Here is an 18342-nt window from a genome sequence, read left to right as displayed (position 1 = left end):
GTCCGGGCAGTCTACTTTTGTTCCTTTTCTTGTATTTATGGTAGAATTAGTTGTCTTTTTGCTTCTTTTGTGATTTTGAGCTCATTTCATCCTGAAAATACAAAAGGAAGACAAAAACACTCTTTTTCCAACATTAGTACTTAAAAAGGGTTAGTTTTATGCCTTAATTGATGTGATTTATATGTTGCATTTTACACACATCAAATACCCCCACACTTGAACTTTTGCTTGTCCTCAAGCAAAACTCTTTAAATGTGGCTTACACTCCCAAATGGAATAGGTAGAAGAGAAGTTTTTAGCTTGTCCTAGAGTGTCGGGAATCCAAGGTCTTTGTAAGTTTTATTTTTATTTATTTACAATCCTATTCGTTATGATTTATTTTGAACGTTTCATAAGATAAATTACTTATTTGGGCATAGCATGCCTTATTAAAATTCCATTTATATACAAGTTCACATACCTCACGGGAGATCACTCAACACTCGGCCGAAGGTGTATATTTTAGTGAATCACTCGAGAGCGGCACGGAACTTACGCCTTCCATAGGCTTGCCAAGCAATCAATCCTCCTCCTTTTTAACTTTTTACCTTTGTAAATATCAAGAGGACTTTTTGGGTGAAGGGTTAGGCTTGGGTTAAAGGTGGGTGGTTGGGTTAGTGGTTAGTAAAAAGGGCGAAAATCGTAAGAAGCGTCGGTTTTCGTAAAATACCTTGTTTTTAGTGACTTTTTATTTTGAAGTATTTCTCCAAACAAGTTTTTTTTTTTTTTTTTATAGCTTTTGTTTGTTTTTTACTTCATCATCATTTTTTTTTTCACATGAAAAGGCGAGTTTACGAAAAACCGAGCTTGTTACTAAAATAAAGGGTGAAAAATAAAAAGGTTTTTGGTGGGTAAAAAGGGTTTTTGGGGTAATGAAATGAAAGGTTTAGGCTCAAAGGGGCTATCTAGGGGGATTTTGGGTAGGTAATAAAAAAAATGAAAAATAATGGTTTTGAAAGAAAAATGGTTAGTCCTAATGCCTCCATCATTTACTTACTTGGGTTTAAGTTGGTAAGGACCGGGAATGTATCGTTGTGGCAAGTTCTAGATTTGTAAGAACCGAGCGGCTATTCACACAAGAAACGAAAAATGAGCATTTAATCTAAATATGTATATTTTTATGCTCAATAAAGGCTCAAAACTCACTTTTGTGGGAATGGGTTTTTAATGTGATCAAGTATATATAATCGAATTTTTAACTAGACTTGTTATGCCCTTTCATAATTTTCTTATTTTGGTTCTTTTTTTTATCACGACGCTATCGGTTGTAAACTTGTAAAAATATAACCTTTTTAGAACTTGTTATTCCCAACTTAAACTAAGACAAGTAAATAAAAAAAAATGAAAAAGTTTTTGAAAAAATTTGGGGTGTTTAGCGGTTCCAATAGAGTTTTGTGTAAGGCTTGTGTTTAGGATTTTGCAAAATTTCAAGGTTTTAGCATCCCCCCCACACTTAAATTACACATTGTCCTCAATGTGTCCAAAAATAAAGTTTTTGGTTGATTAGAATGTGTAAAAGTGGGTTTAAAAGCAAAGTTTTGTGTTACTGACATCCTGGACACGGCCCCGTGTTGACCGGGCACGGCCCCGTGGTCAAGTGCCAGTAACAAAAATTAGAGAATTGAAACAGAAGCCTGGACACGGGGGCGTGTCCGCTGAACACGGCCCGTGTCCAGTTACCTGAACTGGGTGATTTTCTGCAGGGGGCTCAGCACGGGGCCGTGTTGGTTGGGCACGGCCCGTGTTGAGCCTTCTGTGATGGAGATTTTTTTGTCGGATTGCTCTGTTCTTCTTGCATGGTTCCATTTTTCTCGTTCCCTTTTTCATCCATTACCACCATGAGTGTGTTTTATTCTGCAAAAACTAAAAGATTAAACTAAACTAAGGATAGTTCCGCGGAATGCCTCCGTGGTGCGCCACGTTTATAAGGGTCCTTGGCTAGACCCGAGTCGAGGTTATATATCTTCTGAGTGGGATGCCTGGCTTCCCATGTTACACCGTCGGAGAGCGGCATCAAGGCTCGAATCAATAACCTTCATGTAATTGACTGGGTCGTCGTCCTCTATTCTCTTCCCAACTCCGAACTTCACCTCATCATCCCCATACCTCAAAGTGAGTGTCCCGTCATTCATGTCTACCACTGCTAACTGGATAAACGAATCTGCTTACCCTTACCAAGACATTCTCGATGACACCTTGTGGGAACTTGACGGATCGATCAGCGAGTTGTATGCTTATTTTTGTAGGGCTCGTGGTTCCCAAGCCAAGCCTTTTGAACATTGATGAGGGCATGAGGTTAATGCTAGCCCCTAGGTCGGCCAAGGCATTGCGAACGGGTGATTCCCCTATTGAGCATGGAATCGTGAAACTTCCGGGATCGATTTTCTTTTGGGGTAGTTTATTGAGTACGAGGGCAGAGCATTCTTCGCCTAAATTAACTAATTGCAAATTTTCAATTTTCTTTTTATGGGTAAGGAAGTCCCTCATAAATTTAGAGTATTTGGGCATTTGGGTTAGGACTTCGATAAAAGGAATATTGACATGCAACTGTTTTAACAAACTTTCGAATTTTGCGAATTGCTCATTGGTCTTTTGACGAATTAACCTACCGGGGTACGGAACTCGAGGAGCCTTGGTAGGCTCTGGTGATGGAGGAGAGTTCTTTTCCTGCAGAAGTGTTGGCATCGTTTCTTCCGTAGGTGGCGGTACTTCTGCAGGCCCTACGGTGCGGTTTCGTAGTGTGATGAGGTGAACTTGCGCCTTTGGGTTTGTTTCGGTATTGCTAGGTAATGCGCCTTGCGGTCTCTCGGAAAAGTTTTGAGCTATTTGATTTATTTGTTTTTCTATGTTTTGAATGCTAGCTTGTTGATTCCTAAAATTAGACTCTAATTGTAGAAATCTTTCCGAGTTTTTCTTATCAGTGTCAGAGACGAGGCGAGATATAGTATCTTCGAGCCTTTCTCGTCCACCTTGTTGTTGAGTGAAATTTTGTGACTCATTTCTTGATTGCTGAAAGTTTGTTCGTTGGGTTTGTTGGTTACTACTATTGCCGGGTTCCCTCCAACCAAGGTTTGGGTGGTTTCGCCATCCTTGGTTGTAAGTTCCCGTTGGAGGACCTGACGGCCTAGGTCTATTATCAATGTAGTTTACCATTTCTTGTTGATCGTCCGTTTCTTTCATGCAACTCCAATTTTCATGTGACCCACCACACCCTTCACAAGCCATAACCGAGACGGTTTTTGTCATTTCTAATTTTTTTATTTTTGAAGAAAGGGCCTCGAATTGGGCTTGTAAGAAGTGCTTTCGTCGACCTTATGGGCGCCCGGGGCGATAGACTTATTTCCCCGGGGGTGTGCCATTGAAAATTGGTTTGAGCAATTTCCTCAATCTGATTATATATTTCATGTGGGCGTCGGTTACCTAAAAGTCCCCCGGAGCTAGAATCAAGTGTCTGCCTAGTGTGTGGCAACAATCCATTGTAGAAAGTGGATACTTGTTGCCATATTGCGAGGCCGTGATGGGGACACTTGCGTAATAGCTCCTTGAACCTTTCCCAAGTTTCATATAAGGATTCCCCGTCCTCTTGTGAGTATGTATTAATTTCAGTCATTAATTTAGCAGTTTTAGCAGGAGGGAAATACTTATATAGAAATTTTTGGGCTAGTTCATCCCAGGTGTTTACCGAACCAGCTGGGAGGGCGTTGAGCCAAGCTTTCGCTCGGTCTTTTAGTGAGAATGGAAACATACGGAGGCGGATGGCGTCGTTTGATGCTCCATTGATCCGAAAGGTATCACATAGTTCTAAGAAATTAGTTATATGTAGATGGGGATCCTCGTCCGCAAGCCCGTGGAAGGTTGCGGAGTTTTGGAGCATTTGTATCAAATGCGGTCGAAGCTCGAAGTTATTGGCTTCGACATTCGGAGCATTGATAGCGGCGCCTAGATTACCTACGGTGGGCCGTAGATAATCCATAAGGGTACGTTGGTCCGCCATTGGAGGTGGATCACCCGAAACCTTCTCTTGGTTTTTGGCTTTTAACCTTTTTCTGAGAAAGCGTTCGAGTTCTTCTAATGGTTCTTTTATGTCTTTATTGGAACTGGAGTTCATACACTACGTGAGGTTGGCGTCGGGTTCCAAGTCCTGCAATAAAAACAGAAAAGAATGTTGGTCAGAAGGTTCACCACGGCCCCGTGTTGAGCGAACACGGCCCCGTGGTCGGAATTACAGTGATTGTTTTTCAGATCCCAGTTACTGGAAGTTGGACACGGCCCCGTGTTGCACCGGCACGGCCCCGTGGTCAGCCTTCTGTAACTTGAAAAACAAAAACTGCCAGTAACAATGCTGAGCACGGCCCGTGTCCAACCAGGCACGGCCCCGTGTTGAGCTCTGCAGAAGCTGAAAAACTAAAAAAAATCCTAAAAAAATTAAAGAAAAATAAAAATATGATTAGGCCGCTGATTCCTAACTTTCTTAAAATCCTTGTGTCCCCGGCAACGACGCCAACAACTTGATGCGTGTCGGTGTGTATATATTTTTGATATATATTTAAGCCCCTTTTTACACTTTTAACCAAGTTTTAAATTTATAAAACACGATATTTACTAACACTAAACACACATATGGGCAAGTGCACCCATCGTGGACGTAGTATAGTGTTGGTAAGATACCGAGGTCGTCCAAGGACACAAGAGCTTTTAATACCGGTTTATCCTCAACGTCTAATCAAATCAAAAAGTTAGAAAAATGTTTTAAACTAAGAAAAATAAAAACTAACTAAATGCTGAAAATAAAAATAAAATAAAAACAGATAGACAAGATGAATCACTTGGATCCGACAAGTGTATTAGTATAACCTTTGATTATTTTTGCACTTTTGCACTTGTTTAAGAGATTATCTTAGTTATTGTAGTAGGCCCCTCTTTTGAAGGCGACGTTACCCTCAACCCAGTAGTTTGAGTCAGCAAGGATACAATCCTAAAGGGTCGGATTATTGAAAGATAATTAATTAAGTTATTAATGCAAATTGTGGTAGGCCCCGCTTTTGGCGGTGACGTTACCCTCGGCTAAGTAGTCTGAGTCAGCAGGGATACAGTCCTAAATAGCCGGGTTATAGTATTAATAGTAGTTAACTTATGAGGGGGTCAAAGAGTTTGGATCCCCGCCATCCAATACCTATGGGCATTGAAGGAGATCCTACTAAATTTGACCCAGGTCCCAAGCAGGACCTCTAAACGCTGAACAAGGGCAAGACCCTTACCAAACCGTTCCCTTAACCCCCGACCAGGTAGCCAACATACCTCCATATAGACCGTGGAGATATGAATGGTGAAAATCTTTTATTTTATATAGACAGTAAAATAATGCCAAGACACCACGGACAAACGATAAGGAAAGATCACCTTCAACATAAGTAACTAGTTATTAAAGTCATTAATACAAAACCAAATAAAAAGTGCAAAAGATTAAAAATAAAAAGTATTATACTAAACACTTGTCTTCACCAAGTGATGTAAGAGACTTAGGCAAACACGGCCTTGATTGTCAAGAACTCTTACGATCAATCTTGGATCCCGAGACGACTCACACACTCTACGATGGACAATGGATGATGGTGGTGGATGATGGTGTTATGGTGGTGGTGGGTGGTGGATGAGGTGTGAGAGAGGTGGTGTGCCAAGGGATGAGAGAAAATGAAGCCAAGCTCCTCTATTTATAGGCTGAACAGAAGGCTGGACACGGCCCCGTATCCGCTGGACACGGCCCCGTGCCCGTCTGACATTCTCTCTCTTCATTAATTGTAATTGCGAATTACAATTAATGCGCCTGCTGTACTTTCACCACGCCCCCGTGCCCGCTGGACACGGCCCCGTGGTGGGCAATGGAAGCTTCTACTGGTTTGTCTTTTCTGCTGCTTCCTGGGCACGCCCCCGTGTTCGCTGGACACGGGGCGTGTTCAGACTCTGTTTCTTCTCCTTTGCTTTGGGAGGTGCCGTTGAGGGTCCGGGCAGTCTACTTTTGTTCCTTTTCTTGTATTTATGGTAGAATTAGTTGTCTTTTTGCTTCTTTTGTGATTTTGAGCTCATTTCATCCTGAAAATACAAAAGGAAGACAAAAACACTCTTTTTCCAACATTAGTACTTAAAAAGGGTTAGTTTTATGCCTTAATTGATGTGATTTATATGTTGCATTTTACACACATCAGGGATCAAAATGTAAAGTAATCAAATTTATATTGTACAATCATAACGTTTATGTGACCTGAGTCTGAGTCATACATAGGAAACGTAAAAAAATAATAATCATAAAACGTTGTAGAGTAATTAGATTTATATTGTACAATAAAAAGACATATTCACATCAAGGGTTGGCGTTGAGGTGGGGTCGAAACATAGAGTATCTCAAATTTATACCGTCAAATGAGAACATATTATATTTGACCCCATTCGATTCGGAACTAAATATACAGCGAAACATAGAGCAACTGGAAACATATACCAACTCAAATTTATGCCAACACCTAAATAAAATACGCACGTAAAAGATAGTTTTTTTAGTTAAAAGAACGAAAGGGGTAAACTTAGAGCTCTAGAAACTCGAGTGGGTCAAAATGATATTTTACAAAGTTCTTAAACACAACGACAATTTAGTTTTTGAAAAAGGAATTAGCCAAAGAAAAATTAGTTAAATATGTAGGGATTAGTTTGGGTTAGATAAAAATTGCAACTTTCAAATGTTGAGGGAGATAAAGTAATAGTGTTGGAGTTAAAACTGTAATTTTCAGAAGTTAAGAGATTGTGTGATGGATGGAAAAAGAAGGGACCATTCTTGTAAATAGCACCGACTATATATATAAAACTAGGTTAGCTACCCGTGTGAAACACGGGTTAAGAAATGCAATTTTGATCAGTAATAATAAATTTATAAAAAATAACAAAGAATGAAACAACATTTTCATTCAGCAATCAAAAACCAAAAAATATAAATTACAAATAAAAGAAATAAAAAGTAATCACAAGTCTCTGAAAATTTCCTTGTAAACGACATTTTTCGTTTGATTTGTAACATTCCCTTCTTTGTCTAAAATTAGTAGTTTTGCTCCGGCTCTACTCTTTACTCTCGAAAGTGCAACATACAATTGTCCATGGGTGAATACAGGTTGCTTTAAGTACAAACCAACTCGAGATAGTGATTGTCCTTGGCTTTTGTTTATAGTCATTGCAAAGCATACACATAGTGGAAATTGCCTTCTCTGAAACTTGAAGGGAATTTTTTGGTCTGAAGGTATCATATTAATTCTAGGAATGTATGTTCAAGTACCGATAGTACCTCCAGATATTATTTCATCTTCTATACGCGTTTACCAAGTGTTAGGATCTGTAATCTGGTACCGTTGCACAAAGCATTTTGTTGATCAATATTTCTTAGAAGCATAACAAGAACACCAACCATTAACACCAACCTTTGATTTGGCAATCCATATATTTGAAGTCCATTAAGAACATCAGGAGAGTATATACGTTCTTGTGCTGGATCATTAAACTGTTCTGATGGACAAATACTATCCGAGCTAAGGTACTCCTATTCTTCTCCAGGAAAAAGTGATAGCAGACGATCACTAATCTCTTGAACAACTTCATTTTAGGTTCTAATATTGCTCGTTCATGGAAGAATTCTGGATTTTTGAAATTTTGGAGAATTGACGGGTAAACAAAGTCAATTAAATTTTGAACAGGATCAGATGAGTGATTTATTAGAAGATCATCAGGAATGTCTATAGTTGTTTCGCCATCATTGTTACCTCCGACCTTTCCCTCACAAATGTCCAATAGCCATTTTGCAAAATTTATTGTTTCTTACATATCATATGTGTTTGCTCCAATCGTTAGCCTCATGTTCTTGGTTAACCTTAAGATTTCACATTTACTCCACAAATAGGAAGAACTTAAAGAGGCATTCACAATTTGTTGTCTACTTCCATTCGGAACAACAGGAAGGAGTTGTCTAAAATCACCGACAAATACAATAACTTTACCTCCAAACGGTGTTTCAGAATTTTTTGAAGTATCACAATTGAAAATGTCTTCTAGTGTTCTATCAAGAGCTTCAAAGGCATGTTTATGTACCATCGGTGCTTCATCCCATATAATCAATTTTGTTTCCTTCAGTAAATGAGCAACATGACTGTTTGGTTTGATGTGGCAGATTGAATCTTCGTTAAGATTGATAGGATATGAAATCTAGAATGCGCTGTCCGGCCTCCTGACAATAGCAAAGATACAATACCACTCGATGCAACATTTAATAGAATCTCACCTTTAGATCGTAATGCAACTGATAATGTCTTCCATAAAAATCTTTAACCCGTTCCACCGTATCCATAGACAAAGAAAACACCTCCTTTGTTACCATTGACAACTTTGATAATTTCATCAAAAACACATCTTTGTTCATCTATAAATGAATTAAAGAGAGGCTGAAATTCATTACCTAGATTGGTCCTGTCATAAGATAGCTCCTCATTGATCAAACGATTATTTGCTGAAGCTATGGAGTCGTCATTCGGATAAGGCATACATGTAAATCTCTTTAGGGTAGAGTTATTGCGTAGTAAGTATTTCTCAATCTCACACAAGGTCAAAATTTTAATTTAGTCCTCGGTAAATGATAAACCTGTAAAATGTACAAAATAAAATACTAAAAATCTTTCATATAGAAAAACATTAATTAGGCAAAAAGAATAATTTATGTTTAAAAATAGTGATAAAAAACTTGAGAAAGAAAAAAAATATTTAGTTTTTTTTAATTGTAAATATAAATACTTTAACATATTAGCAATATAAGTTAATATTGACACTCAAAATTGTTTACCTGACATATGTTCCTTTTTTGGCGTGCGCGAAGAATTCCATCAGATAAAAACTCCCATGTTTTTTCCCAAACGAAATCTGGTCTAGATAGAGTATTAGACAACTACATTGTTCCAAATAAAGCACGAAGATAGTAACCACAACCTGTAATACTTGCTACTTTAATTGCCTCGATATATTCCAGATCATCGTCTAGAAGCCCAAGCGCAAAGTATGCATCTCTAAATGTAGGAAGTGTTTGCCCATTTACCGTTCTAATATCTTCAAAACATTTTGGTCCTTTCACTTTGTTCAGAAGAATCCTCAAAAAATAAGCCTCACCAAGAGCTGGGGAAACTGAATGAATTTGACCAATTAAACGACCTATTTTTCGTGGTTCCCAACAACGATCCTTTAGTTTCCAAACATATTTAGTAGGGAATTCAACATAACTAAGTTTTCGTGCTTTTTCATCATTTTGATTACGGCTCATCCAGGCTAAAAACTTAGACGAAGAAACATATTGTTTGTTGAGAACATTATCAATATCATCATCTGCGCCATATACGACGTTATGTTGACCTGATAAATGTGTAACGCCCTGCTTTTTCATACTTTCCATAATTAGAAAGCTCGCCTTGTAATGCTATTTTTGGAAATCTTGTATTATTGTAGTCGTCTTTTCGTTGTAAAATCCGAGACTTGGATCATAAATAAAATTCGTATTTCTTTAAATTCACCATCTACATATTCATACATGTTCATACGTTCGAATTCATTGTACATCGAATCCTTATTTGTAATTCATACTTATACTTATTCACGATGCATGTCCATGCTTGTCCTTATATTGTTGATACCTAAAAACCCCTAATAATATGCTTATTTATACAACGGTTAATCATCTAATATGTGACATATACTTGTCACTTACAAACATGTTACATACTTGTACATTACACTTTTTACCTAGTTAAATCATGTTTTATTTCATATTTCACCTTGTTACAAGTTAGGGGAAACATTGTTGCATATTATTACACAACTTAATTAACAAAATTACTCATTATAATGTTTTAAAAAATAAAAAAAATAAAGAAATATGGCAGCCCCAATTCAGCAAAATTCAGCCCCATATAGTTGGGTTTTGTGGGCTAGTTTCAAGGTGTAACCCCTTCTAAACACTTCCAAAGCCCAACCCATTGAAACCCTAATCCTTCCCCCTATAAATACCACTTATAACCAGCCTCCCTACCACTTTTGCAACACTAAAAACTCTCAAAACATCCTCCAAACCGTAGCTGAAAGCAAAGGTTCGAGCAGATTGACACCCCTTCACGAAAATGAGCATAACTCACTCAATTCTTATCCGATTCACTTGATTCTTTTTCCTACTTGCTTGGATAATCATGGGGTTCGATTCCTAGACTTCTCCTTGAGAAATCAGACCTGGAAATGCCCCGAAATAGTCCATAAACTTTCTATTTGATTTTTATGTTCTTCAAAACTTGTTTAAACCTATGCAACTTGTGTCTAACACATCTCATGCCTATGTCCTAATGCTTACAACTTATCCCATGGTTGGTTAAGCTTAAAAACAAGGTTGAGACATTTGAAATCAGAGGATTAAACCTCATAAACTTGATGTTTTGTCTAGGGTTTCAACCCACAAATCATGTCAAACATAGTCTTTGATACATGAGTGATTATGGAACAACTTGGGTTGTCCAAACATACAATCCTCACATGATTTGATGATTTCTATTAGTTAGTTTACTTTACATACATGTAAAGACCTTAGTTCATGACCCTCCTTGGTTGTTTTTACATCAAGTGTAGTGGTGAACATCAAAGGGGTACCTAAATGGAAGCCTTGTCTTCCTACCCCATCCATGACACCCATGACTCAACTTGAGGTACCTAAATGAAGATGTAATCTTCTACCTCTTACTTGAATACTTGAACATTTGGACTTAATAATATGTGTATAATATACGACCTACATACTATCTATGTACACTCGAATCTTTGATGTTGAAATCATATTCATTTGTCAAAGTAGTAGGTTATCATCTAAGGACCTAAACCTTGTTATGATTCTTATGGGTGTTCAACTCATAAAATCCTTATAACCCATGAGGTTACCAAGTGTCATACAAGTGTTATGTGTGAAGATGAATATTTTGATATAATATTTTCATGTCACTTTCATTCCAAATCTCGACTCTAAACATGCTTGAACTTAAACCCTTACGCATTCAACCTTCCAACCTCGGCAATTTTGTCACACTGGATAATCGGAAAACATATGCAAACTTTGTGAGTATACTCGTATTCCCCTTTTACTTTTATCACTTTTGGGGTGTAACATGTTTTATCTATCAACAAACTTACACATGAACATTTTGCTTAAACACATGAACATTCCTATAACATGCTTGTATACGTGATGGCTTGATACTTTAAACTTGGGTGATTCTTATGTGTTGAACTTATCATTAACTTCGTACGAGCCAAACCGTGACATATGTAGCGCTATAGGATTAACGACCCGCCCTTTATCATCGGTTATGTCATGAGCATATTGCGTTTTCTTGGTTTGATATGTTAGACACATGCCATGTTTAAATGTTTATCTTGAATCACATGCTTGCTATGAGGAATTGTTCAAACTTATCTTTTGCTATGTACGTATCAAACTTGTATACTCGCCTTTGCTTTTGCATTGAACTTTATTTTAAACATGTTACAGGTTGAGGACGATGATGCTATGAAATGAAGTAGCGTTGATGCCTAGATACACATATAAACGTTTAGGTTTAATCGTTGTATCATTGTATCATTGTTGATTATGTTGTATTGTTTTCCTTTGAACTTGATGTTATTTGATTTCTTTGTAATGTTGACAAAAGAATTATGAAATGAAATCGGTTTATTAAATATTGTCACAAATAGCGTTATGATGACTCTAGCAATCTTCACACTTCGTCTCATCCCGATGTTTCCGCTATTGGTTGGGGTGTGACAGATTGGTATCAGAGCCATAACTATAGGGAATTAGGAAAGGTAGGAATGCTTTAACCTAGTCTATAGTTCTAGAGCTTTATTCGTATGTTTTACTTGAAATTACTAGCATGCTATCTTATTTGCTTTTATTTATTCTCTTTTGATCTTGTAAGCATATGTGTCACTTGTGGGTTGACACTTAACATGCTATACTTGATTTTATTATGTGTTAATACTTGTTTCTTTATTTTGTCCTTTATGTGTGTTCTTGACATACTTTTTATGCGTTAATATTCGTTTCATCATTTCACTTTTACTGTGATGTTCTTGACATGTTATACTTGTTTGTTTAATCTTTAATATACACTTTTCCTCACACGTTTTACTCGATTATTCTAAATCCGACAACACACATATTACACAAACGAGACGAGTTCACCAAAATAGGCGTGAAACCCATAATTTGGTGAACAACTCTCAATCCATCCACTTTCCTTTTCTTTTTACACGAAATTCACCATCAAGTTAGGAGTGAAATCCTCACCTTGATGGAGAATTTCAAATTTCAAATTCTAGTGGACCCTCGTCAAAGTGTTGAAATTAAATTTTGACCCGACGAGTACCAACCACACTTAGGATACGAAACCGTCAAGTTAGGGGTGAAACCCGCACCTTGGCGACTAGTTCCACTCCTTGATTTTTTTCATAAATCCCGCCAAGTCTCGAAATTTCGATTGATTTGGGACATGTAGTAACCGGAAGGGTAAATACCGTTAACCGACTTGTCGGCGAGAGTATTTTACCTATTAGGCCAAAGCATGCTCCTCAAATTCAAAAGACTTTTCGACCACTTTGGTTAGTCAAAGTTCCGTTTGGAACACTCCAAACTTTGGTCAAACATGTGTTTCTATTATTTATTTATACGATGCAATCATTCAAACTCGAGTTTACTTTCGATTTCTCTTTTCACACAAACAACATATTGAACCTTTTCCATACATTTATACATATGCATGATTTCATATAATTTAAATTCGTTTTCCTTGTAACGACAAGTGGAGAAATATCATCGAGATGGGATGACTTCCTTACCTTGACGATTAGCTCCACTCCCTTTTCCTTAAAACGACCTCACCAACGAGTTAGGGGTGATTCATAGGTGACCGTTACCAAAACTTCTCTTTCGAAACATCTTATTATGCAAACTCGATCATACTTTATACCCAAATTGTATAATGTTATTTAAAAACACCCACTCATACAGATTTCGAAATACATTGTTTTATCAAACGTACTTTTTATTCTACAATCTATTTTCACTCAACTCATATACGCGAAATTCATAATCATGTCTTAAAACGTTTTATTACTCGAACTTCAAAACCTTACGAAATGCTACCCATCAATTTAATCGGTTCAATGAAACTCTTGCCCATGAACTTCATATTCGACTTAATCACTAAAACACGCCCACCTTCTACTTTTAATCAAAATCCAACCAACCTTTCCCGAATACTTATAAGATCTTATAGAAGTTATATGATTGTTTTACCAAATACCCTTTCCAACACCAACAAATCAATTGTTATTTTTTTTTATTTCTAAGTCCTTTTGCTAAATTTCCCTTCTAAAGATCCTAGTTTTCACAAGGACCTCCTAAATTCATAATTTCTTATTTGATGAAACGAACTTACTTTTTAACGAAAACCTTTTTCCTACACCAATTTACAAAACACGCGGGCAAGAAGTCTTCATGGGAACCGACAATCTTTGACTTACATGAATTTTTTTTTAACAAAAGTAGCATTTCAATCATTACAAAAATACATTATGCTTAACCAATTAGTACTTTATATCCTCTTACATACACAACTATATTCTACCCTTTCAACCAAGGTCAACCTAATTTTGATTCGATAAACTCAATGTTTCATTTAAACAACTATACGTGCATATCATCGTACACATTTTGGTCGATACCTCGCGATAACATCATTTATATCATTCGTATTTACATACTCGACCTTTTGAATGTTTTATACACTTAGATCCGTGGTGTCCCAACAAACACTATTTACACAATATTTATTTTTCATACCTACACCTATGTTCATACGTCTTATGCTTGTACTTATACGCATACTACTTATACGTTTTACGCTTCTACTTGTACACATACTACTTACACGTTTTATGTTTATGCTCATACATACATGCATATTCATACTTAAACTTATGCTCATACTTTCATCCTTACTCATGATTCATACATTCGTACCTATACGCGAGCGCAACCCGAGGGATTCGCTTGCGTGGGTCCCACACATACTTAAACATGGACTTGCTTATATACTACATTCTTGTACGTACACATTCTAAATTTTTTTTATGTATACCCCGATTCATACACAACTAGTACAAGCTATGCGGATCATGCGACGATCAAAATAATCACGGGTGCACACGGGATTATAGTGATAGGCGTATGAGAACCATAGAGTGTGCTACTGCGTATGGTAATACACGGAACGTAACATGACACCGAAGACGAAACGGACGTAACATGGACAAAACATGGTGGATACGCCGCTGGTACTTCCTATATATAAGTGTTTTCACCATGTTACCAAACTTTCGTAAAACGTGCCATGAGAAATTCAGTGTTTTACAGACCTTTTGGACCTAATACAAGCTTTAAACAACTCACAAACGCATCATATCCGATTATCCATGCCGAGACTTCATCTTTAACACGCTACTTTCGTCTATCTAATACTTATATCATTCATATACTTGCATTCATTTAGTGTCAATTGTTCACCCCATACTCCTATTATTCTCCATTATCCTTTCTTTCATATGAACCCCGTTCACATTCAAACTTATTTAAACTCCTTTGCCTATGCGCACGCATACCCGTTTTACCTATGCTTAAACGCCTCAACCCATTTTAGTCAAACAAATTCCTATCCAATCGTTCTTCAAAATTTCGTACTTTTCTAAACGTTTCAAAACTCCCAAGTCTCGATTCTTTTAGCCAAAATGCTTTTTCTCCAAGGTCTTCCTCTTGAATAAATTTCGGGACGAAATTTCCTAAAGGAGGGGAGACTGTAACGCCCTGCTTTTTCATACTTTCCATAATTAGAAAGCTCGCCTTGTAATGCTATTTTTGGAAATCTTGTATTATTGTAGTCGTCTTTTCGTTGTAAAATCCGAGACTTGGATCATAAATAAAATTCGTATTTCTTTAAATTCACCATCTACATATTCATACATGTTCATACGTTCGAATTCATTGTACATCGAATCCTTATTTGTAATTCATACTTATACTTATTCACGATGCATGTCCATGCTTGTCCTTATATTGTTGATACCTAAAAACCCCTAATAATATGCTTATTTATACAACGGTTAATCATCTAATATGTGACATATACTTGTCACTTACAAACATGTTACATACTTGTACATTACACTTTTTACCTAGTTAAATCATGTTTTATTTCATATTTCACCTTGTTACAAGTTAGGGGAAACATTGTTGCATATTATTACACAACTTAATTAACAAAATTACTCATTATAATGTTTTAAAAAATAAAAAAAAATAAAGAAATATGGCAGCCCCAATTCAGCAAAATTCAGCCCCATATAGTTGGGTTTTGTGGGCTAGTTTCAAGGTGTAACCCCTTCTAAACACTTCCAAAGCCCAACCCATTGAAACCCTAATCCTTCCCCCTATAAATACCACTTATAACCAGCCTCCCTACCACTTTTGCAACACTAAAAACTCTCAAAACATCCTCCAAACCGTAGCTGAAAGCAAAGGTTCGAGCAGATTGACACCCCTTCACGAAAATGAGCATAACTCACTCAATTCTTATCCGATTCACTTGATTCTTTTTCCTACTTGCTTGGATAATCATGGGGTTCGATTCCTAGACTTCTCCTTGAGAAATCAGACTTGGAAATGCCTCGAAATAGTCCATAAACTTTCTGTTTGATTTTTATGTTCTTCAAAACTTGTTTAAACCTATGCAACTTGTGTCTAACACATCTCATGCCTATGTCCTAATGCTTACAACTTATCCCATGGTTGGTTAAGCTTAAAAACAAGGTTGAGACATTTGAAATCAGAGGATTAAATCTCATAAACTTGGTGTTTTGTCTAGGGTTTCAACCCACAAATCATGTCAAACATAGTCTTTGATACATGAGTGATTATGGAACAACTTGGGTTGTCCAAACATACAATCCTCACATGATTTGATGATTTCTGTTAGTTAGTTTACTTTACATACATGTAAAGACCTTAGTTCATGACCCTCCTTGGTTGTTTTTACATCAAGTGTAGTGGTGAACATCAAAGGGGTACCTAAATGGAAGCCTTGTCTTCCTACCCCATCCATGACACCCATGACTCAACTTGAGGTACCTAAATGAAGATGTAATCTTCTACCTCTTACTTGAATACTTGAACATTTGGACTTAATAATATGTGTATAATATACGACCTACATACTATCTATGTACACTCGAATCTTTGATGTTGAAATCATATTCATTTGTCAAAGTAGTAGGTTATCATCTAAGGACCTAAACCTTGTTATGATTCTTATGGGTGTTCAACTCATAAAATCGTTATAACCCATGAGGTTACCAAGTGTCATACAAGTGTTATGTGTGAAGATGAATATTTTGATATAATATTTTCATGTCACTTTCATTCCAAATCTCGACTCTAAACATGCTTGAACTTAAACCCTTACGCATTCAACCTTCCAACCTCGGCAACTTTGTCACATTGGATAATCGGAAAACATATGCAAACTTTGTGAGTATACTCGTATTCCCCTTTTACTTTTATCACTTTTGGGGTGTAACATGTTTTATCTATCAACAAACTTACACATGAACATTTTGCTTAAACACATGAACATTCCTATAACATGCTTGTATACGTGATGGCTTGATACTTTAAACTTGGGTGATTCTTATGTGTTGAACTTATCATTAACTTCGTACGAGCCAAACCGTGACATATGTAGCGCTATAGGATTAACGACCCGCCCTTTATCATCGGTTATGTCATGAGCATATTGCGTTTTCTTGGTTTGATATGTTAGACACATGCCATGTTTAAATGTTTATCTTGAATCACATGCTTGCTATGAGGAATTGTTCAAACTTATGTTTTGCTATGTACGTATCAAACTTGTATACTCGCCTTTGCTTTTGCATTGAACTTTATTTTAAACATGTTACAGGTTGAGGATGATGATGCTATGAAATGAAGTAGCGTTGATGCCTAGATACACATATAGACGTTTAGGTTTAATCGTTGTATCATTGTTGATTATGTTGTATTGTATTTCCTTTGAACTTGATGTTATTTGATTTCTTTGTAATGTTGACAAAAGAATTATGAAATGAAATCGGTTTATTAAATATTGTCACAAATAGCGTTATGATGACTCTAGCAATCTTCACACTTCGTCTCATCCCGATGTTTCCGCCATTGGTTGGGGTGTGACAAAATGAAATGGAAGTCTAATAACCGCAGGATACCTATAATGAACCTCATATGCAAAAATTCTCCATGACGCTTCACATGCGGAAATGTATCTGCAATCATAATATTCCTTTATTTCGTCCTTTTGCTAAATCTTGTTCATCTTGTTTGCCAGCTTCTTCAAAAGCCACCGATGCTCTATCAGGACCTTTGTTAATATACTTGAATAAATATTTAATTGATCCAGCCTGGTTGCACCATTCTACATTGATATGTGCTTGATATCTCTTCAACCATATTCTATTATACGACACAACACTTCTATAATCTACCTTAACACCCTACTTTTCATAATAGTTACCCGAATATGCTCTTTTGTATACAAGGAAGCCATTTGAATCAATACAGGTGTGAGGTGCAAATTTCTTGGGAAAGTTTTGGAACACTTCCCATCTACCATACATGGACAATTTGGTTTAGCACTGCCACATGGACCATGAATCATGTATTCACTCACAAGAGAATATAATTCCGGATCTTCTTTCTTATCAGGGATTTCAAGAGAAATAAACGGTTCAATATGATCAACAGTGGGGAGCTTGTGATTAACATCCATGAATAAACAAATATGGGCATGGGGTAAACAACGTTCTGAAACTCTACTGTGTAAACAACTACATTAAAAAAATAGGAGACAGAAGAATATTTGAAAGAAATTTTATAATATAAATATAATTTTATAATAAATGTAGTTAAATATTCAAAATATAAATTATATTTAGAAAGTAGCGTACCTGCTTGTACAGTTCCCAATAATGCCTTCTCCTTTAAATCTGTGATGATTGAATCAAGTTTGATTTTGAATATGCGGCATAATTTATCAGGCCCATCTTCCGGATTTATGGTCGTATCCTTAAGAAACCTTTTTACCTCTG

The 18342-nt window shown here is 36.7% G+C and overlaps 1 protein-coding gene and 1 non-coding gene across 2 annotated transcripts; one reads left to right on the top strand and one right to left on the bottom strand.

Annotated features, from left to right (window-relative positions):
• The first annotated feature begins 3548 nt into the window (after nucleotides 1-3548).
• LOC118481509 lies at nucleotides 3549-3655 on the top strand. The gene has a single exon (XR_004865718.1). It is a non-coding gene; the product is annotated as a small nucleolar RNA R71 (small nucleolar RNA).
• A 4238-nt stretch (nucleotides 3656-7893) lies between these two features.
• On the bottom strand, nucleotides 7894-9499 carry LOC110870547. The gene is made up of 4 exons (XM_022119729.1): nucleotides 9077-9499; nucleotides 8909-9010; nucleotides 8354-8491; nucleotides 7894-8199 (listed from the first exon to the last, which is right to left on the bottom strand). Exons 1-4 carry the CDS (start codon nucleotides 9497-9499, stop codon nucleotides 7894-7896), a joined length of 969 nt encoding a protein of 322 aa, XP_021975421.1.
• Between the last annotated feature and the right edge of the window lie 8843 nt (nucleotides 9500-18342).

This window comes from Helianthus annuus, chromosome 8, assembly GCF_002127325.2.
Source record: "Helianthus annuus cultivar XRQ/B chromosome 8, HanXRQr2.0-SUNRISE, whole genome shotgun sequence".
NCBI classification, from domain to species: domain Eukaryota; kingdom Viridiplantae; phylum Streptophyta; class Magnoliopsida; order Asterales; family Asteraceae; genus Helianthus; species Helianthus annuus.
Note: the sequence above shows the minus strand (reverse complement) of the source record. Positions and strands in the feature narration are given on the sequence as shown.

Coding starts and splice junctions, on each gene's coding strand:
- LOC110870547 (XM_022119729.1), bottom strand. CDS start 9,499: ATGAAAAAGCAGGGCGTTACACATTTATCAGGTCAACATAACGTCGTA. Junction 8,492..8,908: donor AAAAAAGGAACATATGTCAG/GTAAACAATTTT, acceptor ATTCATTTATAG/ATGAACAAAGATGTGTTTTT. Junction 8,200..8,353: donor AGTTGCATTACGATCTAAAG/GTGAGATTCTAT, acceptor CATTTACTGAAG/GAAACAAAATTGATTATATG.